Raw genomic sequence first — 24,328 nt, forward strand, 5'->3', positions numbered from 1 at the left:
CCAAGTGCTGTGGCTGCCAACAGCTCTGACAGTGGTTCCTTTGTCACAAGGGCCCCAGAATCAATGGGGAGTTGTTCCTGAAATACCAGGATTTGCTGAATGCATTCAGAAGAAGCAGGGATAGCCCAAAGTGTTTGAAGAACAGAAGAGCCCCACTGCTGAAAACCTGCATGCTAACCAGTCCTGCAGCTGGGAGCAGAGTCCAGCCTGGTTCAGCGACAGCCCAGTCCCCTGTGCAGCCCCTGAAGGGGGCTCTTCAGTGAAGAGTGGCTGCTCTATAAACCTGACTCCTAACACTAAATTAAAGCAATTATGTCTGCTAGAAATGAGACACTCCATGGTGTCTAAGACCATATTTCACCCACACGTGAACGGTGTGTCTGGGTGAAGTAGTAAATGTGACATTTAAAGTAGGTATTGACATTGGAGTGTCACATTTTTCTCTAAAAATTAAAAAAAAAAAAACAACTTGTGTTGGGGAGATTGCAATTTGGAAGAATTCTTGAGGTGGAACACTGCACACACACACCCCTGCCCTCCTCACTTCTGGGCAAAGTCAGTACCAAAAGCTGAAATTGCCCACCCAGCCTTAAAATTGTTTCTGAGAGCTCATTTGCAAATATAGCTTATTATTTTGAAAAAGAAAATATCAGGAAGAAAAAACCATTAAGTTGCAACATTATCAAAGAGACTTCTTTGTTTGCTTTCAAGTCAAACTGGTGAAACTTCATCCAATACCAAAACATGACCCTGACGTGCTCAAGGAGGAGCATGGATTTACTTCTACAGGTGAATAAGAATGCTCAGGATGCTCCTTGCATTGAGGAAATGGCATGTTTTGGGGCAGGTGGTATTCCACATGACACTTGGCACACTTCAATGTCCTTATACTTACTCCACAGTCACTTTTCTCCATAAATATTTTTTTAAAACCAACACCCAGATATTAAAATCCTATTATTTCAATATTGGCTGGGGTGAGCAATGGAAATCTTCTAAGTCACTGTGACTTGCTGGCATAAAAATGCCCTTTGAATTAGCTATTAGACTGATTATTGTATTTGCATTTTCATTTTATTCACAGCAAAGTGAAGTTCAGAATACTTTAAAGCTGCTGCAATATCTGAAAGGGCTGTTAAATTATTAGGTAAAGCTGGAAATAACACAAAACATAGATTGTCAATGACATGAATATCAAGATAACTTTTAAGAATTCCACTGTGAAGGAAAATTTATCCCTGATTTTGAGCTGAATTGTAAAGCAAGATGTGCTTGCAGGCCACATCCAGGTGTGTGCCAGGCAGGGCGAGCTGGAGTGGAGCCAGTGGTGTTTTTAGCATTAAAAATAGAAAGTGCTTTCCATAAAAACAGACTCATGTCTCAAAGTGCTTTTAGTTTATCAGTGATAAGAAAAAAAATTCTCTACAAGTTTTTACAGTTAAATTACAGTGATTTTCAGCAGGTTCACCCAGGAGGAAGAGTCTCTGTTTCTAGTTTCAGCAAGTTGGCTATTCCCAACCCAGGTCAGCTGTGACGAGAGCCCACTGCTCCCTCTGGAAGCTGGAATCTCTTTAAGGCTGCCAGCCCTGCACAGGCACCTGCAGCTGCTCCGAGGCTCGGGGGGAAGCAGGGGCAGGGCTGCACCTGGGAAAGCACGGAGGGAAACAGCAGGAGCCAGCTCCCTGCAGGTGTCCCTGCCAACAGCCCACAGGACAAACACAGCCACACTGAAACGCAGCTTCTCGGTGCCCAGATAGGCACGTGGAAGCCAGGTCTCAGTGGGACAGGTGATAAGGACACTTTGGGGTCACAGGGGTGTGACATGGCAAGAGAGCCCTCGGGGAGAGCACCAGCAGCACAGCACCTGGGCGAGTCACTGGCACCCACCAGCCCAAGGAACAGGACTGCTCCGTGTCCTGCATCTCCAAAGTGCTCTACAGCCATCCAGCCAGGCCTCACAGCCTCCTTCCACGAGGAATAATTACCAACAGAAACATTTACAGTGACCAAAAGGCACAGCAAAGCAAGGCCCTGCTCCCGAAGCTGCTCCTGGAGAAGGGGTCAGAGCCCGGCTCAGCAGGACAGGCTCTGACTGCTCCAGCTGGGTTTAAGGCACAATTGATTTGCTCCAAACTCTTAAGGACATCAAGGCATCCTAAACTCTCCTCCTATCCCACTGGCCTCACATTCTTATTTCAATCCCTGACATTTAGCTATGCACTGCTTTGCTTCCATTGTGCACATCTCTCAGTTGGTGTCTCCCTGCTCCCAAACATGCTGGAGTTAAACCAATCAAAAAACAAACCAAAATCAATCTTTCCAGTGGTGATGATCTTTAAAGAGAGCTGAGGATGCTCTTTGGCTTTCCTATCAGGCTGCAATTCTGAAAATACCCCAGGAGGGAAAACGGGGAAAAGGGAAACCACGTTTGCTCACGTAACAAGGCAGCGGGCTGCCCTCCGCAGTAACTTCTCTCCATGGCAGTCTTTTGAGAAAAGTCCAGTCTCAGGCTCATTCCCCAGCTTCTCCGTCAGCAGTCTCAAGCAAGTGCATTTTCAGGCTGGGTTGGGGCCGTCCCTGGTGCCCGTGGAGAAGGAAAGGTCCAACCCAGGCACCTCCTGGCCCCTTCCCAGCCTACCGGTGGCTCTGGTAGGCGTAGGAGATGGGCTGGCGGGTCCCGGGCCGGACCGTGAAGGTGTTGGAGGGTCCGCCGTAGTGCGAGGTGCCGTGGGCAGGCCTGGAGGGAGAACAGAGGGGCAGTCACCCAAAGCAAGGCCAGCCACAGCCTGATATGTGTTTCATCGCTTCGTGTCTGCCCTCAGTGAGGTGAGGAGGGGAGGGACATGGGCAGGGGGTCACGGCTGGCACCGGGAGGAGCCATGAACGGTCACTGCCCTTGGAGCAGGGCAGCAGCAGGAGCTGGGAGCGAGCACGAGCCAAGGGGCCCCAGTGCAGCTCTGGGACCAGTTCCGAGGGACACCGAGGACAGGCAGGGGTGGGCTCAGGGGGGGCACGTACCTGCTGGCCGTCAGCACGCCGGCGGGCGAGAAGTCCCCGTTCTGCCCCTTGTACTTGGCCTCAGCCGCGGTGCCGCCGAACGCTGCGGCTTTCCCAGCAGCGTCCGTGGACGCCCGCCTGGCCTGGGCGCTCGAGGGGCCGTTCCTGTGGCCAGGGCCCGGGCGGCGAGACCCCTCCCCGGCCGTGGAGCCGAACCCCCCGGGGCCGTAGGAGGAGAGGGTGGAGGAGAGGGTGCCCGAGGCCCGGGGGGCTGCGGCCGCCCGGGGGTAGGAGCTGTCAGGCTCCGACATGTACAGGCGCTTCTTGATCAGCGGGCGCGGGTTGGGGCCGTGGCTGGGGAAGCCGGAGGAGCCGCTGTACTCCGGGTACTGCGGCGTGAAGTCGCCGTTCCTCCAGCTCTTCTCCAAGGGCAGCGGAGCTGCCGGCTCCTGCTTGCCCCCGTAGCTGCGGCTGTAGCCAGCCCACCTGAAATAGCGCGGCTCTCCCGAGCCCCGGCTGCCCTCGGGGGCGCTGGGGCACTTGCGGCTCTCCTCCCGACTCGGGAGGGGACCCTCGTCCGCCTCGTTGCTGAATTCGGGGGGTGGGGGGATAATGCCGAAGTCCAGCGCCGTGTCCCCGTTCTCCTCCTCCCTGGGCGCTCCGGGCCGGGCCGGGCCGGGCTGGCTCGGCTGCCCCGAGTCCAGCAGGCCCCGCAGCAGGCTGGAGGCAGCGGCTCGCCGGGGCCCGGGGGGCTGCGCCTCGCCCGCCGCCCGCGCGTCCCGGCCCTGCTCCGAGGAGCTGGAGAAGGAGGGGGGTTTGCTCCAGCCCGACCCCACCGGGCTGGCCGCAGACGGCCGAGGCACCACGGTGAAGGAGTAGGGCTTGGACTCGTGGCGGAAGAAGCTGGTGGAGGTGGTGTCCGACGAGGCGCTGCTGAGCCGCAGGGCTGGCCTGGCCCTCAGCGCGGCCGCGCCGTCCCCGGCCTGGCGGCCCCGCTGGGCACGCTGCCGGGCGGCCAGCAGCAGAGCCATGGGCGAGCCGCGCTCCACGCGCTCCCCCGTCACCGGGTGGATCAGCACCTCCTCCTGCCCCGCTCCCGAGGGGTCCGGGGGGCTCCTGCCCGAGCTCCCGGGGCAGGGGGGCTCAGCGGAGCCCGGGGCACGGGGTGGCTCGGCCGAGCTGGCCCCGGCCCCGTGCACTTTGTACTGGAAGATGGCCGAGCTGGGCTGTGGTGCCGGGCTCTGTGCAGGGGACACGGCGGCTGAGGGGGGGCTGGGAGCGGGGGGCTCCTCTGCCGGTCCCTGGGGTGGGACTGGGGGATTCACGCTGCTGTTGAGGGACCCAGGAGCAGGGCTCACGTCCTCTGTGACCTTGCCAGCAGCAGGAGCAGGATGGTCCTCGTGATCTGTCTCATCCTTCACAGCAGCCGCCGGGGCTGGGAGCGGGCTGGGGACCGGCTTTGGCACCACTGAGTCCCTCGTGTCAGGGGGGCTCTTCCTCAGCTCAGGGGGGCTCTTCCTCACCTGTGGGGTGCTGATGCCATTCTCCACACCCTGCTTCTGGCTGCTGAGCCCCGGGGCAGGTTTCCCCTCTTTCTTCAGGGACAGCACAGCTTCCAGCTCGTTCCTGATGGTCATCACACTGCGGGGCTGCGTGTCAGGGTTGCTGTCTGGGGTGGTGACTGCAGTGCTGGGAGAGCTCCCACTGGTGCTGGGGGGGCTGCTGGGCGCCTCTTTCTTCTCACTCTCCCCCCCCTTGGATAACCCCGTGTCCTTCCTGGCCAGCTGGGGCTCGCTGAGCCCTGGCTCACGGCTGCCAGCACGGCTGGGAGCGCCGTCCACGGGCTGGGGAGCACCCGGCTTCTCCAGCGGCCTCTCCTCCCGGCGCGGGGAGCGCAGCAGGGCCGAGAGCTCGTCCCGCAGCTTGTTCAGGTTGTTGGCATCCTTCCAGTCATCCTCGCAGGTCGGGTAGTCCGGAGGAGGGAGATCCAGGTCGTTGGCAGTGAGAGGTTCAGATTTTGGAGGGGAGTCTCTCCCGGCTGCTTTCAGCTGGGGAATCTTCTCCCCCTCGGAGCCCGGCAGAGGGGACCGGCGGCCGGCGGGATTCGCGCCTTGGCTGAGCCCTGGGCCCGGCTTGGGGCTCAGCGGAGGGGGCACAGCCGGCTTCCCACCGCCCTGCCTGAGCCCGGAACTCCTCTGCTCGCCTTCCCCCGGCCGCGCCCTGCCCGCGGGCCTGATGGTGAAGCAGGGCGGCAGGGGCGGCCGGGCGTGAGGCTGCCTGGGCACGGGCTCCTGCCCGCGCTGGCCCTCCTGCACCGGGATGGACGAGGAGCGCGCCGGGGCCGGCGGCGGCACCTTGAACGACCTGGGGAAGGTCAGGTGGGGCTCGGGCTTGGGCTGCGGGCTCTCCTTGGGGCTGGGGGCTGCGGGCGCCCCGGCCTCGGCAGCGCAGAGCGGCCCCTCGGCATCCGCCTGCCTCGTGTTCAGCACGGTCTCGGATTTCCACTTGGACATGCCGAAGGGCGCGGGGTCCCGGGCGCCCGGCGGGGCCGGCGGGATGAAGTCTGGAGGAGCCGGAGTGCTGGGGGAGGGCAGGGCAGAGGCGGGAGGCGGCGGGGCTGCCACGCCAGGAGGCGGTGGCACCATCTCGGGTGGCAGTGGCGGCGGCGGTGGCAGCATTTCGGGGGGCGGCGGGACCGGCGAGGCCGGAGGGGGTGACACAGGCGCTGGAGGCGGTGGTGGGGGTACCGATGGCGGCGGGGGGATCTCTTCATCCAGGGCATCCCCATCGAGGGCCTGCGGGCGCAGGTCCCCCACCGAGCTGTACATGCGATAATTGCCATTGAGCTGGGAGCCAGGGCCTGCAGGAGCAGCGAGACACAGCGTGTGAGCACCTCTCCTCCAGGGCTGAGCCAGCCCCTTGCCAGGCTTGTCTAAAACTTCCTGAACTGCAACAGCCACTCTGCCTCACCCCTTAGGAATTAATTAATTTTCAATGACTTCAAAAAATAATTAATAGCAGACTCTATTTTAGCATGAAAATATATGAGCAGACTGTCTGCTCCAGAGCTGGGCACGCACACACTTCCTGCCCTGAGGGCTCGGTGAGCACTCTGTGCTGGCCAGGGCTCCACAGAGAACATCCCTTACCAAGAGCTGCCTTCTCCACAAAGTCTTCTGGCACCGACGGCGTTGGCACAGCCACCCCGTGGGATTCTTGAGCGTTCTGCAGGAGTTGAGAAAACAGAGCTGTCAGTCTTGCAGCCAGGGATCAGAGCAAAGGGCTGACAAGCAGCTGGTAATTTGTCCACACAAGCCCTGATGGGATCCAGGGCAGGTCCCTGATATGGAGGTCCCTGTGGAAGCTGCTGCTGACAGGGTTTGAGGGGATGAGCCAAGCCATCAAGGCTGCACAGCCATGGACACAATTCCCCCGTGGTCAGGGGGGGAGGGCTGGAGAGGAATTCAGCTATTTCACACCCCCCTCGAGGAATTCAGCCATTTCACATCCTCCTGCGGCTGCCCAGCAGCAGCACAGCCCCTCACCTCTGATGTGCCAGTGCACTGAGCAGCTCCCCTGGGTTCAGGGGCACTTTGGTGGGCATTTCTCTGCAGCAAGCACTGCCACAGTCCCGTACACACAGACAGACCTCCAGCTTTGGGGAAACTGGCACCAGCACACCTGAGCACACCGGGGAAAACTGCTCCTTGTGTGGTTTGTGTTTCGCTCGCAGTTCCTCCCTTCACGCTCACGCCGAGAACTTGGCAGTGCCTTTGGCTGGTGCAGGAGCAGCAATTTGGCAGCCTGCACAGCTGGGAGGGCGCCTGCAGCCAGGGCATCGCAGCCACCCAGCGTGAGCCATCGGGCAGGTGACTCACCTGCAGCCCGTGTGCCAGCGGCACAGAGCCTCTCCCGTCCCTGACTCACTCGCGGTGGCTCCGAGGGGCTGGGCTGGCTCTGGGACACACCTGGGCACCCGTGCGCAGGGCACAGCCGGGGTGTCTCACACCGGGGGATGCTCCGAGGGAGCATCCAGCGAGGGACACGGCACTGGCAGTGTCAGGGACAGTGCTCAGTGCTCAGGGACACACTGTGCCATTGCCAGGCCCCGCATCCTCCCCGCCGCGTTCCTGCTCACCCCCGGAGCTGGGAGCTGTTTGCGCTGCTAACAGCCCTTGACAAAGGAAATGTTATCCTGCCATCAGCCTGCGCCTCTCCCCAGCCATTTCCTGCACACAAAAGCCTGGATAATGACTGAGCCCCTGCCCTTTGCCTTTCTCTGCCGTTATCACCGCTTTTACATCACATTGCTACGGGATTCCAAAGTCTCCTGGATCGAAGGTCAGTTGGATTTGTCCGTCCAGCCCCATCCAGGCTCAGACAGCACAGTTACACACTGCCCTGCCCGGGGAGCTCAGGAGCTGCTGGGGCACAGCTGATAAAACAGCAGCACCTGGGCTCCTGTGGAAGAGCCCTGGAACGCGCCAGATTTAGCCAAAATAATAGGAAAATGCACATATTTCACTTGCTACATCCATCACCCTGCAGGTGACCTAAGATCCCCTATAACCACAAGGGAATGAGGCAGTCACAGGTGAGCCAGGAGTGAGGGAATTCCTGGGATTGCACAAAGGAGCAGACAGCTCCGTGCTGATGGACAAGCCAAGGGCTGCAAAGGCATGAGGGCAGATCCCGAACTTCACCTGAGAGCCAGAGGGAAGACAAAGGCCAAGAGAGGCACTTCAAGAGCTGATAGTTAAATTGTCCAGAGCAATTCGTTAAATCCAGAGCTGACAGTTAAATTGTCCAGAGCAATGAGATACCAAAAACACAGAGAAAGCCCTGGCAGTTCCCATTTGCAATGGAAATCCATTGCTGCAGGTTGGCAGAGCACCCCGAGGGAAACAAAGCTGTCTGAGCTCTGCACCACCTGCTTGGAGGAGGGCAAAGGGACTGCCAGCCACAAGAGAGCCCTGCGGAGCTGGAGGACACAGCCTGCACTTCGTAAAGGAGCAGTAATTTTGGACGTGTCATTTCAAACTGGGCAAGCCTGTTCCTCACCAAAACCTTCTGGGGCAGCTGCTGAAGCTCAGCATCTCAAAAACCACCCATCCCCGCGTCATGAGCTGGCTTCTGAAGTGGAAAGCATCCCCAGCACGCTGCCAGTCTGCAGAGATGGTTGGGAAGATTGTTCCCGGTGCTTGCTCGGGGTGTGGCCAGCCCAGAAAACCTCCAGCTGATTCAGGGCAGGCTCTGGGAGCTGTGCCAGGAACCTGCATTTCCAGTTTGTGGCACCTGAATCAGAGTGGTGCCTGCTGAGGATCCCGTGGGGGGAAGCTTTCACTGTAACCACCAGGAATCACTTTTCATCCCTGGAACAGAGTCAGACATCCCCAGAGAAGGGACGTGCCTGTCCCCATGGTCCCCAGCTCTCAGGAGCCCACCCACCCATCCAATGACCAAGGTTTGAGGCTGCCCCTTACAAAAGCCCCCCAAAATACAACTGCAGAGCACCCTGGGGTCTCAGAGAGACCAAGAATTTCCCTGAACACGAGGAGCTGCCCCCAAACTCCTGGTTTGTGAGCCAGGGCAGTGTGGAGTTTGCTGAAGGAACTCATTCCCCGGGATACCCGCAGTGCTGGGGCAGCCAGGTGGGCAGGGGGAGCGGGGGGTCCCCTCTCCTGCTGGGATGGATTCCTGAGGCACAGCCAGGGCTGGGGAAGGAAGCTGCTGCTGCGGGAAGAGCTGCCAGGTGCAGAGGCACAGGAGCCGCAGGGCAGGGCGTGCGCATCCTCCTGACTCACCGGGAGCTGCTCGGTGGGTGGGGAAAGGGTTAAGGCAGGAGCTGCAGAGCAGCCCCGTGCAGGCGTGGACCTGAGGCAGGTATGTGCGAGGCAGCAGAGGAGTCTGTGCCAGAGCAAATCATGGTCAAACCTCACCGAGAGCGCGCAAACATCCAACACACACCGGTCCTTCACAACGCCGCCTGTTCCTACTGATTCCTGCAGTCGGAGCTGGGACTGGCAGGGGCAGCAAACCCGGGTTTGTGGGGGACCCAGAAGGGAAAAAGCCCCAGGGCCAGCTGTGCCTGTGTGGGCAGCAGCAGCAGGGCTGGGGTGACAGCCCTGAGGATTGTCCTGGGGGCTGTTAACCCCCCTGCCACTCACTTCCATCAGCAGAGATCTCCTCCTTTCCAAGACCCAAGGATTGAAGGATTGAAGGATTGAAGCACTTTACTGCCTTCACTGCCCTGTGCTATCACTTCAGTTTAGCTACTGACACTCCAGAGCCTCTCTGAGCCCCTGCTCCAGTGCAAGGCGTGGAACAGGAGGAGCTTCAGGGTCCCCTCAGCCTGGGAGTCTGTGAGTGCTGTGCCCCTCTGTGCTCCCCAGGGATGAGACACAAAGCCAGCCACAAGCCAGCCTGGCTGCTGGAGCTACAGCCACCCCCAGGCCCCCTGCTCTGCCTGTTTTGGCCCTGCTGCTGCAGGGAATGGTTTTTCATACAGAGATTGAGCAGAATCACCCCCTGCACAGCCACAGCATCACCTCCTCCTCTGCTGCAGCAGCACTCAGTGCAGCACTGCTGGCAACACAGGGACAGATCCTGCCAGCACCAGGGGGACAAACTGCAGGGCAAGGCTGATCCATCATCCCCGTGCTCAGCAATTAGTTTTTAATTGAAAATGCAGTCTGACGGTGCCCACACCTCTCCCCCAGTGCCCTGTCCGTGCCCCAGAGCAGCCTGAGCTCAGAGCACCCCCAACCCCTCATAGCCAGCCTCCTTACAGAGAGCTTCTGCTTTCACTGCTGCTCTCCCTGGCTAGGGGCTGAGGGCACCAGGGAGCTGGGCACCAGGGAGCCCAGCTGGTTTTGGGCACCAATTCCAGCCCAGCTGGCTCTGGGCACCAATTCCAGCTGGTTCTGGGCACTAGGGAGCCCCTCTGGCTCTGGGCACTAATTCCAGCCCAGCTGGTTCTGGGCACCAGGGAGCCCAGCAGGCTCTGGGCACCCATTCCAGCCCAGCTGGTTCTGGGCACCAATTCCAGCTGGTTCTGGGCACCAATTCCAGCCCAGCTGGTTCTGGGCACCAATTCCAGCTGGCTCTGGGCACCAATTGCAGCCCAGCAGTGGCTGGGGCACTCACCAGGGGCAGGAAGGTGAGCAGCGGCCGGACCCTGGGCCGGGGTTTGAGCGTGGCTGTGCCGGGGTCTGTCACTGTCCCGAAGCGATTGTCACCGTAGTAGACCTCGATCACGTCACCTGGGGGGAGAGCACACTGTTAGCAGCAGCACCGAGCCTGGGCACCGCTGAGAACAGCACAGACACCCCGGGAGCCCAGAGGGAGCTGTGCAGAATCTGCTGCAGCTGCTCCCAGCAGTGGGCAAAGCCCATCAGACCCCGAGGAAAAGCTGGGTGTGCTGGAGGGGAGTGGGAGACAGGAGAGGAAGGTGCCTGTGTGCAGGGCAGGCACTCACAGCCCTGTCCCACCCCTCAGAGAGCCTTCCCTGAGCTCTGCAGGACGAACTGAGGGGGCAGGAGGCAATTCTGGCTGGGCTGAGCAGCTGGAATTGAGGGGGAGGCAGCAGCAGAGCTGAGGAGGAGGAGGGACAGCTCCTGCCCTGCGCAGAGCTCTGTGGGCACAGCACTGACATCGCAGCCAGAGGGAATTCCAGCGCTCCCCAGCCCTCCAGCCTGCTCTAGGGAATAGTGCCCTGCGTGGGGGAGGCAGCAGGGCAGGATGTCACAGGGCCCTGCTGTGACAAGCAGCAGAAGCCTCAGGAATTCCTGGTTCCCAGCCCTGTGCTTTCACCTTGAACCACACCTCTCGGGCCGGTTTATTTCTGACAGTGAATAAAGCTCGTAAAATTAATTTAATTACGTTCTTTGTGTCTGATTAGCAGCATGAATTAACAAGCAGAAATACTGAAGCATGTAAACCCCACCTTGGCTGGAAGGAGATACACAAATAACTCGTAGCCAAGGAGACCGACATTAAAGAAAATCTGAGTTTGAGGAAGGAGGGGGAAGCAACAAAATGGCTCTGATTGAAGGGAAAGCTGCAGGAGTGATCCCAGCAACAGACTTTGATAGTGAGGAAGGGAGAGAAGGAGAAGGATGGGCAGAAATCAGGAGGAAGCTCCCAGGGAAGCAGCTTTACACCAAGTCTAGGGAAAAAGAGGAGGGCAAATGCCTCTGAGTGTGTCCCACAGAAGGAAAGAGCTGGCATGAACACCTGGAGTGGAGAACCCGACCACACCAGGGCTGGGCACGAGGCAGCACAGCCTCTGCTGAGGGACTGCACAGGAATTCCACAGAGCTTCAAACACACCACAGAGCCCAGAACACGCCAGCTTCTCCCTTCTCCCACTCAGCACCCCCAGGTTACCCTGGGCCACCCCCAGAGCATCTGCCCTGCCGTCAGTCACAGCTTCCCTCGCTCCAGACTTCTCCCACTACAAGGGATTCCTTACACAAAGGGCATTTTCTCCAGCTTTCAAATCACCAACCAGCTGTGCTTCAGCCAGCCTGGTCCTACCAAGACTCCACCACTTCCCTGCCTGGGAGGGGCCCAGAAGCACCCAGGAGGAGCTGCTGGAGTCCCAGCGAGGACAGAGGTGCCAGGAATTGCCTTGAACTGTTCAAGGCCAGGTGGGATGGGACTTGGAGCAGCCTGACCTCGTGCAAGGTGTCCCTGCCCATGACAGGGAGTGGAATGAGATGAGTTTTAAGCTCCCTTTCCAACCAAACCACTCTGTGATTCTGTGATGATTAATTTTGTGGGTGACCCCGCATTCAGTGAGTAAGGAGCAGGAATTAAGGCCAAGGCAACAGGAGAGTTTGGACTCAGATTGCCTGAGCAGCAACAGAGTCGTTCTGAGACTTGAAACGATGAGCTTTCTATTTAACAGTCACTAGGTAAACCCAGTGAGAAACTGGATTAAAGATCACAAGGACTTTGATCCCAGATTACTAAGCATCGCTACCCTGAATGCTTTAATTAAAGGAAAATGAAGTGCTTGTAGTTGTGTTTTCTTTGCTAGATAAACAGGACTTGCCTGCTGGGAGCCCATCACCAGCAAGACCTGAGCTCTGCCAGCCTTTCCTGGAAGGAGGGAGCAGGAAATGCAGCCTTGGAAGCCGTGGAAGCAGCTGGCTCAAAGCACCGGCCTTGCTTCGGCCCCTTTCTGACATTCAGCCTGTCCCAGAGACATTTGTGTTTGCTCAGCCATGGGAAATTAAATAAACAGTTTGCCACGCAGGTAATGGAACTTCTTCCTGCCTGGGGGTTGCATCACCTGGAGGAGGTGCAGCAGGTTTGAGCCGGGGTACCCACAGCTCCCACGAGGAGGAGGAGGAGGAGGAGGCATCAGTCACTACATTCAGGAATCTCTGAGTCAGGGACACGCAAACCTACACCCATTGCACATTGCCTAACTTGTGTTTACTTTGTATGAGAAACCGAGGTGGGGATCAGGGAGATCAGGGGACTCCTGCAGGCACGGAGCCCTGCGGGGAACGTCCCAGACCAGGGCTGGGGCTGCGGGGGCTGCGGGGGCAGGACGTGCTGGGAGTGGGTCTGCCTACAGCACAGCTGGTCCCCGGGCTGCTGGCCCCTGGGCTGCTGGCCCCAGTATCCGGGCTGTTGTCTCCAATATCGGGGCTGCTGTCCCCCCGGGCTGCTGGTCCCAATATCCGGGCTGCTGTCCCCCTTGGACTTCTGGTCCCCCTTGGACTGCTGTCCCCAATATCCGGGCTACTGTCCCTTGGGCTGCTGTCCCCTGGGCTGCTGGCCCCAATATCCGGGCTGCTGTCCCCCTGGGCTGCTGTCTCCCTTGGACTTCTGGTCCCCCTTGGACTGCTGTCCCCAATATCCGGGCTGCTGTCCCCTGGGCTGCTGTCCCCCCTGGGCTGCTGTCCCCCCTGGGCTGCTGTCCCCAATATCCGGGCTGCTGTCCCCCCTGGGCTGCTGTCCCTTGGGCTGCTGTCCCCTGGGCTGCTGTCCCCCCTGGGCTGCTGTCCCTTGGGCTGCTGTCCCCCCTGCCAAGGCAGCCCCCCGGCCGCGGTGTCCCCCTGTCCCACTGCCACCGCACCCTCACGGAGCCCAGCTGCGGGCAGAAACGCCGGGAGTATGCTCGGAGCGATTCAGCTGCTCCTAGGCTCGGCTTTCAGGATTCCCGGCTCTTCCCCGGCACTCCGACCCACACCTGAGCAGAAAGCTCTTGTACTGCCACTGCAGAACCGCAGCCACGGAAATCAGGCTCCTAATAAGCAGACACAGCAACTTCTTTTCTTTCTTCTAATCCAAACCACATCAGAGAGAAGCTTGAATCCTCCTCAGATTTACGACAGTTAGAAATCAGCAATTTTCCTCCTAGGTTGCAGAGTTGCACGAAACTCCCTGTCACATTTTCATTTTATCTTGGTTTCAGCAGCTTGGCCTTTGGGGTGTAACCACCTCGCAGTTGCTTTCACAGACAATACTTCACCCTGCACAGCTCAGCAGCCAGCACTTCTATTTTTTTTCATCTTGGAAGAGTTTGTTGGGCTCTTACAGCCACCAAACTTCATCCACCAACTGCTATCTTCTATCTACCTGGCTCCATTACTATTAATTTGGCTCCCTCCTACATGAGCCTCCAGGGCACCGTATTGCAATTAAAACCACAAAGAAACACAAATAAATCCCGAGGAATATGCAACCCTCAGCTCCCTCCTCGCTCACGGCCCGGCGAGAAACAGGTTTATGAGTAAATAACTCCGACCTGGGAAGGCGCAGATCAAACATGGCGTGGGAAAGCGCGACGGGAAGCAATAAAACCGATTTTCATCCACCCATCGGCCTCTTTGAGCCGAGTTTAACTCGGCGGGAGCGGCAGCCGGCCCAGCCGAGGCGCGGAGCCCCCCGCCCGCTCGGGGCGCAGCTCTGGGAGCGGCGCTGCCGCATCCCGGTGCCCCCGAGCGCTCCCGGGGCTCCCCCGGTGCCCTCCCGGTGCCCCCCCGGCCCCACCGAGCCCTTCTGCCCCGGGACGGCCCGTCCGAGCCCGCACGGCTGGGGGACACGGGGACACTGACCGGTGCCACCCGCGCTGTCCGAGGTCACCTCCTGCGTGAAGATCCAGGGCGGGTTGGTGGCGAAAAGCGACGCGGCGCTGGGGCTGGAGTGGCGCTTGCCGAAGAGGCGGCTGAAGGTGCCCTGCACCGAGTGCGGCTGGTGCTTCTTCATGCTGGCCGAGCCGAGCCGAGCCGCGCCGGGCATCCCGCGGCAGCGGCGGGGACGGGGCCGAGCGGCTCCGGAGGGCGGGGACGGCCCCACCCCGGGCCCGCCCTCCGCCAGGTGCCCCCGCTCCGGGAGCACCGAGCCGGGAGCCCGGGCTGCGACAGCCGCGGGGACCGTCCTGTGCCACTGCTGGTGCCCAGGGCTGCTGACCCCGCGGGGACCGTCCCGGGGTGGCTGCTGACCCCGCAGGGACATTCCTGGGATGACTGCTGGCCCCGCAGGGACCATCCCGGTGTCACTGCTGACCCTGCGGTGACCATCCCGGTGTCGCTGCTGGCCCCAGGGCTGCTGACCCAGCTGGGACCATCCCGTGCCCAGGGCTGCTGACCCCGCGGGGATATTCCCGGTGTCACTGCTGACCCTGCGGTGACCGTCCCGGTGTCACTGCTGGCCCCAGGGCTGCTGGCCCCACAGGGACCATCCTGGTGTCACTGCTGACCCTGCAATGACCATCCCGGTGCCACTGCTGGTCCCCAGGGCTGCTGACCCCGCGGGGATATTCCCGGTGTCACTGCTGGCCCCAGGGCTGCTGACCCAGGTGGGACAGTCCCGGTGTCACTGCTGGCCCCAGGGCTGCTGACCCCGCGGGGACCGTCCTGGTGTCACTGCTGACCCCAGGGCTGCTGGCCCCGCAGGGACCATCCTGGTGTCGCTGCTGACCCAGCTGGGACCATCCTGGTGTCACTGCTGACCCCAGGGCTGCTGGCCCAGCTGGGACCATCCTGGTGTCACTGCTGACCCCAGGGCTGCTGGCCCCGCAGGGACCATCCCGGTGTCACTGCTGACCCCAGGGCTGCTGGCCCAGCTGGGACAGTCCCGGTGTCACTGCTGGCCCCAGAGCTGCTGGCCCCCACGGCCACCCAGCCCCGTGCCCGGCTGCTCTGTCCGAGCGCTCCCTGAGCTCCGCAGAGCCTGCTCCCGTGCCCAGCCACCCTGAGGCTGAGGAGCCTTTCCCCCATCACCAGTTCCAAAGCTCCCTGAGTCAGCCGCCGTTCCCTCTGCCCTTCCTCTCCCTCCCGTGTTTCTCCGTCCCTCCACCAAGCCCTGCAAGGCCGGGAGCTCCCGGTGAGCCCGGGCTGCTCCGGGGCTCGGGGTGCTTTTCACGCACAGCCTTGAGGGCGATGGGATTGACCCCAAAGCATTTCTGGTTTCGGGTACAAAAGCAAATTTCTAGCACTGGTAGCGATTTTTTGTGCCCTGCAAGTAAAAATTGAGAGTTAATGAGTAACATTAGCTACTAATAAATGCAGGGAATTCTGGAGAACTTTAAACCCAAAATAGTTGTCAAAACATTAACTTTGAAACACAGCTTCCAACTTCAGGTTAAGACCTTACACCTCTTTCTATCTCTGCCAAGTTGTGAGAGTCAAAACCATATAGATTTCTTTTTTTCAGTGATAAATATCACTTATTTACTCACTTTTAAATGATGCTTTTCTTGTGAAAATCATCTTCTTTTTACTTTAAAGAACAAATTAAAGCAACCCATAAAATCCCCCATGAAGAATGAAAAATGAGTGCTGTTATGATATTCCAGAAGAGAAACCTAACAGTGGCACAGATACCAGGCAGCACTCAAATAAAGTGAATTACGAATGGGAAACGGGGTAGGAAAAGGAGAATTAAAACGTTAAAATTCAATTGCGCGGCTGCGGCGGAGCAGCTGGAGCTCTTCAAAGGCTGCTCCGGGGATTTCACGGGGCCCTCCCCAGGCCGGCTCTGTGCCCTGCACCAGCCCCGCAATTACTGCCACTGTCCCGACAGTGTCCCGACAGTTATCCTGAGTGCTGCCCCACAGACGGAAACGCCGCTGCAGACAGACGGACAGACGGACAGACAGCCGCCCTGGCGCTCGGGCTGCAGCGGGCTGGGGGAGAAGGGATTGTCCTGCCTGGGGAAGAGAGGGGATGGGATGGGAACTGGGAAACAGCAGCGCTGCAGCCGGCTGCGGGTGGGAAACCGTGCTGCTGAGCTTGGGGCAGGGTCACAGAAACACAGAAACACAGAATCATAAAATCACAGGGTCACAGGGTCACAGAAATACAGGGTCACAGAAATACAGAATCACAGAATCACAGAAATACAGAGTCACAGAATCATAAAATCACAGGGTTACAGGGTCACAGAATCATAGAATCACAAAATCACAGAAATACAGAGTCACAGAATCACAGAAACACAGAATCATAAAATCACAGGGTTCCAGGGTCACAGAAATACAGGGTCACAGAATCACAGAGTCACAGAATCACAGAAACACAGAATCATAAAATCACAGGGTCACAGAGTCACAGAATCACAGAAATACAGAATCACAGAAACACAGGATCACAGAATCACAGGGTTACAGGGTCACAGAATCATAGAATCACAAAATCACAGAAATACAGAATCGCAGGGTCACAGAAACAAAGGCAAACACTAAAACAGCTCACAACCAACAGCAGCCGTAATGCAGACTCATAACTGACTCTTCTGTGTTGTCTGTGGGGGATAAAACAGCAGAGATTGTAGTGAGCAACAGAATCTTCAACAAAATCAAGGGTGAACACTCTGAATTCTTTATCCACACACAGGTGTTTATAAGTGTTTCATCACAGCTGTTTTAGCTGGGGTAGTTTTATCTCTTAAAAGAAAACAGCTATGTATCTTACAATGTAGAAAAGTAATATTAAACTGTCTTAGGTTGCAATGCAAGAGTAACCAGATGTGTGTCTTCTGTCACCAGCTGTTAAACCAGGTGGGGGAGTGTTCTTTATCTCTCCCACAGCCAATCCTCCCTCCAGGAGATCTCTTCTGTTCATGGGCCATTAATTATTAATTATCTTCTGTCCATGGCCAGTGAGTGTCCCTGCATGGCTGATCAAATTCCATCATCCATGGGGAGATGCTCCGCCCAGGGGAGGAGCCAAGCATTCCTGCCTGGATACAATCTGAGGTTTGGGATGCCCCAGCAGCATTTGCCCCCTGCATTCCCAGAGGAGCAGCTTTCTCCTGCCCTGCATTCGCAGAGGAGCAGCTTTCTCCTGCCCTGCATTCCCAGAGGAGCAGCTTTCTCCTGCCCTGCATTCCCTTGGGAGCAGCTTTCTCCTGCCCTGCATTCCCAGAGGAGCCCCTGCATTCCCAGAGGAGCAGCTTTCTCCTGCCCTGCATTCCCTTGGGAGCAGCTTTCTCCTGCCCTGCATTCCCAGAGGAGCAGCTTTCTCCTGCCCTGCATTCCCAGAGGAGCAGCTTTCTCCTGCCCTGCATTCCCAGAGGAGCAGCTTTCTCCTGCTCTGCATTCCCAGAGGAACGTCAGGCCCATCTCCAGCAGCCCTGGAGCTCCAGAGGAAAACTCCAGCCTTGTGCAGGATCCCTGCTCCAGCAGAAGCACAGCTGGCACTGTGTGGAAATCCCCAGCTGGAATCTTCATTCAGGACCTCTGTGGTCTCAGTGCTATTGGAAACTCTCTGGCTGTAAATTCTGGTGGTGTTCTGGTGTCAGGAGCTGATAATGGCACTGTGCACCCTTGGGACTGGGACTGGGTGTGATTTCCAGGGGGTAGATGCAGCTCTACAGCCAGGTTCTTTGGACAGTGAATCAGGAGTGTTTGCTTGTGGTTTTGACCAGTCAGAAAGCAGATTGCTAATGGCTGAAGCTGATAAAACCAAAAAAGTATACAAAGAAGATGATCCTGCTCCTCAAGAAACCCATGCTGTCAGCTGGAGACCAGAAATTATCAAGAGAAAGTGATTTTAGTGCAGGAACATACTTCTGTAGTTTTGTTTTGGCTTTCCTGAGAGCATTCAGTCACTTTTTGTTCTGCCTAGGATAGCAGAGCAAGAAGTCAGCTAAGCTAAGTCATAGAATAAATTTTATTTCTCTTTAGGGGAAAAAAAAAAAAAAAAAAAAAAAAAAAAAAAAAAGGAAGAGAGAACAGAGCTGCAGCAGCCAAGCCAATAAAATCCTGTGGAATGGGAGAGCCCGGGCTGTGCACAAAGGTGTCCCACAAATCTCATTACAGCAAGGAGACTTCAAAGGGGCTGTGGGGCAGCAGCAGCAGGGGTGACTCAGCTCCTGCCACCGCTGGGGTGCTCCTGAGCCCCGGGGCTGGGGGTGCCCCAGCCCGGCTCCTGCCTCACCCTCGTGGGTGCTGAGCACGGGAAAACATCCCCCTCAGTGCACGGAGGGCTCTCGAGGTGAATTTAGCATCCCACAGACAGCAGCTGCTGAGCAGCCCTGCCAGGGCTCCTGTGCACCTTCCCCTTCGTGTGCTCCGGGTGGAAGAGGTTTGTTTTTCACCTTCCACCTCCCAGCCCTCCCCTGGGAAGGGCAGGAGAAGCTCAGGGGCAGCACGAGCAGCAGGATGGGCATGGTGGATTTCCGTGAAGAGCAAACTGCAGAGACATGGGGAACCTGCCAGGCTGGGTGCCTGGGCCGTGTTTTTGAGGAAGGACAACTGTCACCCCAGCGTGACTGAGGCCACACAGCAAGAGGGACTGGTGGGCTGGGCTGGGCACAGAGCTCAGGAAAGCACTTGGAAGATCCCCAGCAGGTTTTCTGGCATAGAAAGAGCCGTGTGAGCACTGCTGTGATGTAACACACCGCAGCGTGAGGCTGCCTTTGATCCCAGCACGGGTAAACACCCCAGAACAATCTGCTTTCACATCAGGGTGAGGAGCTGCACCCTCAGCTGGGGATGGTTCACTGGCAGCTGGGAGAGGGGTTTGTGCAGCTCAGGCTGGGCCTGGAGGAGGAAGGGATGGAGCAGAAACCCTCAGGTGTGCCTGCAGGCCAGCACACAGCTCAGAGCAGCTGCCAGTGGGGCAGGGGGCACGCTGCAGCTGGGGTGGCAGGGCAGCAGTGTCCTGCAGAGCCTGCCCCAGCTGCACTGCTGCCCGCCAGGGCTGGCAATCCTGCCCCCATGGCCCAGCCCTGCACTGCTCTGCACCCCCTGTGACATCCAGCACCCCGGTGACACCCCGTGGTCACAGTGGCCCCGTGGTCACAATGGCCCCTGAGCAGCAGCCCTGCAGTGCCCCAGGCAGTGCCACAGCAGCTCCAGGGCTCCCTCCCCAGAGAACCTCCCTGGTGGGTGTCCCAGCTCACACTGGCAGCAGGGACACTGTCCCAACACGTCCCCTTCCTGAGGGCTGCAGCTCCTTGCCTGGGGGTGACCAGGGTGACAGGGACACAGTGATGCCAGTGGGATGCTTCATCCCATCCCTGCTGGGCAAAGCAGCAGCTGTGCCTGCAAAGCACTCCTGCTGCTCTGGGTGGGCTCTGGGATGGTCAGGGATGGCTCTGGATGGCCCAGGGATGGCTCAGGGATGGCTCTGGGTGGCTTTGGAATGGCTCTGGATGGCTCTGGATGGCCCAGGGATGGCTCAGGGATGGCTCTGGGTGGCTTTGGAATGGCTCTGGATGGCTCTGGATGGCCCAGGGATGGCTCAGGGTGGCTCTGGGTGGCTCTGGGATAGCTCAGGGGTGGCTCTGGATGGCTCAGGGATGGCTCTGGATGGCTCTGGGTGGGTCAGGGGTGGCTCAGGGATGGCTCTGGATGGCTCTGGGTGGCTCTGGGATGGCTCTGGATGGCTCTGGGTGGCTCTGGGATGGCTCTGGATGGCTCAGAGATGGCGCTGGATGGCTCTGGATGGCTCAGAGATGGCGCTGGATGGCTCTGGATGGCTCAGAGATGGCGCTGGATGGCTCTGGATGGCCCAGGGATGGCTCAGGGATGGCCCAGGGATGGCCCAGGGATGGCTCTCGGTGGCTCAGGGATGGCTCAAGGATGGCTCCAAGGTTGCCAGCACTGGTGGCCGGGCTCTGGCAGCTGCCCAGGGAGCTCCTCCCCAGGGAGCACCTCTGAAACCTTCCTGCCTCCCCGATTCCTGGGCCAGCCTTTCCCTGGGACCCGCCTGGGGGATTTGCTGTGAGGGCACCAGGCGGTTTGGGAGGGATTAGGGATCTCTGGGCACAGGAACGGGGGCAGTAGGATTAGTGGCACTCTTCATTCGGGCACGGAGCCATAAACAGCACCTTAAGCTGGTGCTTCCCCTCGCAGGCAGGGATCACACAGGCGGGGAGGGAGGAGGTTCCTGCAGAGCTCCAGGTGCCCCAGAGGAGGGGCAGGAGCCCCGGGGCAGGAGCAGAGGCAGAGGCAGAGCTCAGAGCTCAGGCTGCAGCCCTGCATGACTTAGCAATCGGGCTGCCAAGGCAGCTGCAGCCTCCCCTCCCTGCCCAGGGCCGTGACTGCAGTGCTGCTGCTGCGGGGGGGCACAGGCAGCAGCCCCCTGTCCCTTCCCCCACCGCCCTCTCATTGGGTGCTGCCGCTCCTGAGTGGGGGGTGGACCCCCAAAATTGGGGCTGGACCCCAAGGTGGGCACTGGATGCCCTGGGGGAGGGGGGCTGGACTCCTCAGCTGGGCAGTGGACCTCCTAAGGAGGGGGGGCTGGACCCTCAAAATGGGCACTGGACTCCACACTGGGGGGGCTGGACCCCCCAAGGTGGACAGTGGGCCCCCCAAATTGGGGGTGGCTGGACCCCCAAGGTGGGCACTTAACCCCCCAAGGTGTGTGGGGGGTGGCTGGACCCCCAAGGTGGGCACTGGGCCCCCCAAATTGGGGGTGACTGGACCCCCAAGTTGGACACTTGACCCCCCAAGGTTTGTGGGGGGGTGGCTGGACCCCCCAAGGTGGGCACTTGACCCCCCAAAGTGTGTGGGGGGGAGGTGGCTGGACTCCCCGAGGTGGGCACTGGACCCCCCAAATTGTGGGGGGAGGGCACTGGATCCCCCAGTGTCCTTGTCCCTTCCCAAGTGCCCATGGCCAGGAGCTGGTGTGAAAGCAGCAGCTTCTGAGCAAGCTCAGCCCAGAACAGGGGTGCACAGGCCTCCCTGAAATGGCTGTGGTGGTGTGAAAGCTGCTTTTCAGGAGTCAAAATCCCCTTGTGTTATCCCCCGGGGAAAATGGACTGAGGTTTCCTTGTGGCAGCAACTGCTGGAATAACCCCTGTGAGCTGAGGTCCAGCCTTCCAGGCACTGGGCTTCTGCCCCGGAGAAGTGAGTGACAAAAAGAGGTGCTGAACCTGCAGGGATCTGGTGATTCCCCTCGAAGGCTCTAAGGAGATCTCTGAACAATTTGCAGGCATTCCCCTTCTTAATGGGTTTAGGAGCCGGGGAACAGAAATAGCACCAAGCACGTCACGGAAAGCAGGAAACCTCTTTGCAAGGTTAAAAATAAGCAAAGCATTGCTTTGGGACAGGCAGGAGCAGGGTGGCTAATTGCTGAGGGAAGAGGCAGTTTCCATTTGCACAGAGGTGTCGTCAATGAAAACGAGATAACTTGAGTCATGCTGAGGTAACAGTAGCAGAAATCTCTGCAGCCAAGCACAGCCCTGCTCACAGCTCACCCTGTGTGTCCTGGGGCTCGCCCTCCCCTCCTCTGCAGAGGGCTCCTGAAAGCTCAGGGCTCTTTCATGCTCCTTGTGCCCCGGGTGGGCAGGCATGCCTCCCATTTCTGGGGAAACCCACCTGGAAGTGACAGAGCAATGCCCAGGGCAGGGCAGGCTCAGCTCCTCCTGCATCACCTGGAGCTGTGGGGTCCCTGCAGAGGCACCCAGAGCTGCTGCCCCGAAGGACAGCATCAGTTCTGCCCCCACTGCTGCGTGCTCTGGGCTCAGACTGTGTGCAGCCCTTCCCGAGGCAGCCTTGCCATGGCTGTGCCTGGCGACAGCTTCAGCAGGAGCGTGTGCTGCTGCATTTATCCCTGCTGCAACTGAGGGTCAAGAGACAATCCAGCCCTTTGTGTCATCATTCCTATTCGCTCAGCATTTGTTTAAAGTCACTTCCATATTTCCAGAGCACCATTTCAGTTTACAGTCCCTTTCTCTTTAGGCAGCACCAGCTCAGATTTTGGCTGGGGCTGTGCAAGCCCTGGCTCTCAGCACCCACACTGCCCTCCTGCCCTGACTCCCTATTTCCAGAGCATCATTTCAGTTTACAGTCCTTCTCTTTAGGCAGCACCAGCTCAGATTTTGGCTGGGGCTGTGCAAGCCCTGGCTCTCAGCACCCACCCTGACTCCCTTGCAGGAGTCCCCCTTCTCTTTAGGCAGCACCAGCTCAGATTTTGGCTGGGGCTGTGCAAGCCCTGGCTCTCAGCACCCACACTGCCCTCCAGCCCTTGCAGGAGTCCCCAGGCTCTCCTGCTGGGGGTGGCGAGGGCAGGGGGCAACTGCCACGCATTTCTCTGGATCTTTTCCTCCACAGGCAGCTAAAACACCAGAAGGCCCGGGCAAAGAGAGCCGAGGGGATGGAGGAGGCCAAAGCAGAGCCGGAGATCGCCCAGCCGCCCCCCAGACCAAGGAGCCGGCCGCCCCCAGCCGCTGCCCTGGGCTCCCGCCTGGTGCCGGTCGTTGTCCACGCTGGGGACCGTCCCCTGAGCTCCTTCCACTTCGAGTTCTACCAGCCCGGGTGGCCCAACTCGCTGGCCCCGTTCTGCACGGCGCAGAAAGCCTTCTGCGGCTTCCGCTTCCAGCAGGGCGCGGGGCACGGGCGGCGGCTGCGGCTGCGGAGCGCGGACACCCGCAAGTGGAGATCCTGCCACCACCCCAAGCCCTAGCCCGGGCAGCCCAGCGCGGGCAATAAAGCCCTGAGAGAGCAGTGACCAGTGTCCCGTGGGTGTGGGAGCAGCTGGGATGGGTGGGGAGGCTGTGCCGCTGCTCCCCAGGAAAATATGCAGAGTGGATTTTGCTCTGAAAGCTGCCCAGCCCGTCCTGTCCTGTCCTGTCCTGTCCTGTCCTGCCCCATCCTGTCCTGTCCCGTCCTGCTGCACGGGTGTCACAGCACAGGGCACTGCACAGTGCCCACCCAGCCCAGCTCACCTGGCCCAGCACAGGCTGGGCTGGCCCAGGGCTGCACTGAGGGCTCACCCTGCTCAGGACAGAATTAGCACATCCAATTAGCGTCCCTCAGCTTAATTCCTTTTCCATGAGTGTTTGATGATTGTGTAATGCTGCTTTTTTTAGCGGAGTTATTCCTAATTTACTGTGGTGCAGAATCAGTAGTGGCCTCTGTTACTTGTTAGATAACTGCAGCTGTTGGATATGAACTGTGTGCTGTGGGTGAACTCTGTGGGACACCCTGGATCACATCCTTTCACTTCAGGACCTGGCCCATGGCTCTCTCTCTGAGCCTCTTTCTGATTTCATTCCCCAGTACTTCTCAGAATGCTGTGTGTCAAAGCGAACACAACACTGGGTTTGGTCGTATTTACACGGAGAATTTTGCATGGGAATCCACCACAAGTGAAAACTGAAGCTGCATTTAACTGCACTGGGGTGAGCAGAGTGTGGGACAGTTCTGAGGGAAAAACACTCCATTAGCAGGACCAAGAGGGACACAGGACCCCTGGAGCTGGGGGTAGAGGGTCCTTCCCCTTCCTGCTGGCTGCAATTAAAGCAGACTTAAACCTTTACCATTCAAAGCAATTACGTTTCTATATTTGTCTGCTCACACCAAATTTACCCTCCTGGCGTGTCTCTCCAGGAGCTGAAGTGGCACTTCCCCTCCCTGATTCCAGGCTCTAGAGCCCCTCTGGAATCCTCTGAGGTGAAGGGGAAGCAAAAAGCAGAAACAGCACAGAGGATTCAGAGTGGTTTCCTCTCATTTTTCTTACTCTGGTTTTGGTCCAAAAGTTGTTGCTCTTGTGACACCAGCCCCCCCCCCCCTTAAGTGATAAATGAAGTGGATTAAGAGATTAGCTCATCACAGAGAAAATTCCACCCTCCTAATCTCCTGCTGGGCCTGTAATCTGCAAGACTTCCCCATTTTACCTCTTTTCTATTTTAACCTGAACTCCTAATGCCTGGCAGGAGCCCACCACCCCTCCGAGCCTCATTGGCTGTGGAGGGATTTGCTGGGTACTTAAAAGTCACCTTCCCATCCAAAGAGGGTTTTGTGCTTTTGGGTTTTGCCAGGAAGACGAGCGTCCTGTGTCCATCCCTGCTGGGATCTGTACAGCACCAGGGATTTCCTGATGCCCTGACCCTGCACTGCAGGGGATGCCTGGGCTTT

The 24,328-nt window shown here is 58.6% G+C and overlaps 1 protein-coding gene across 1 annotated transcript; it reads right to left on the reverse strand.

Annotated features, from left to right (window-relative positions):
• Positions 1-2,634: 2,634 nt before the first annotated feature.
• CUNH6orf132 (chromosome unknown C6orf132 homolog) lies at positions 2,635-14,223 on the reverse strand. The gene is made up of 5 exons (XM_041427175.1): positions 14,073-14,223; positions 10,144-10,259; positions 6,147-6,222; positions 3,019-5,857; positions 2,635-2,737 (listed from the first exon to the last, which is right to left on the reverse strand). The coding sequence occupies exons 1-5, from the start codon at positions 14,221-14,223 to the stop codon at positions 2,635-2,637; spliced, it is 3,285 nt and encodes a 1,094-aa protein (XP_041283109.1).
• Between the last annotated feature and the right edge of the window lie 10,105 nt (positions 14,224-24,328).

The sequence above is a fragment of the Onychostruthus taczanowskii genome, unplaced genomic scaffold, assembly GCF_017590055.1.
Source record: "Onychostruthus taczanowskii isolate IOZ18803 unplaced genomic scaffold, ASM1759005v1 scaffold97, whole genome shotgun sequence".
Classification (NCBI taxonomy): Eukaryota; Metazoa; Chordata; class Aves; order Passeriformes; family Passeridae; genus Onychostruthus; species Onychostruthus taczanowskii.

Coding starts and splice junctions, on each gene's coding strand:
- CUNH6orf132 (XM_041427175.1), bottom strand. CDS start 14,223: ATGAAGAAGCACCAGCCGCACTCGGTGCAGGGCACCTTCAGCCGCCTC. Junction 10,260..14,072: donor GGACAGCGCGGGTGGCACCG/GTCAGTGTCCCC, acceptor CTCTCCCCCCAG/GTGACGTGATCGAGGTCTAC. Junction 2,738..3,018: donor GGCGTGCTGACGGCCAGCAG/GTACGTGCCCCC, acceptor TTCTCCCTCCAG/GCCTGCCCACGGCACCTCGC.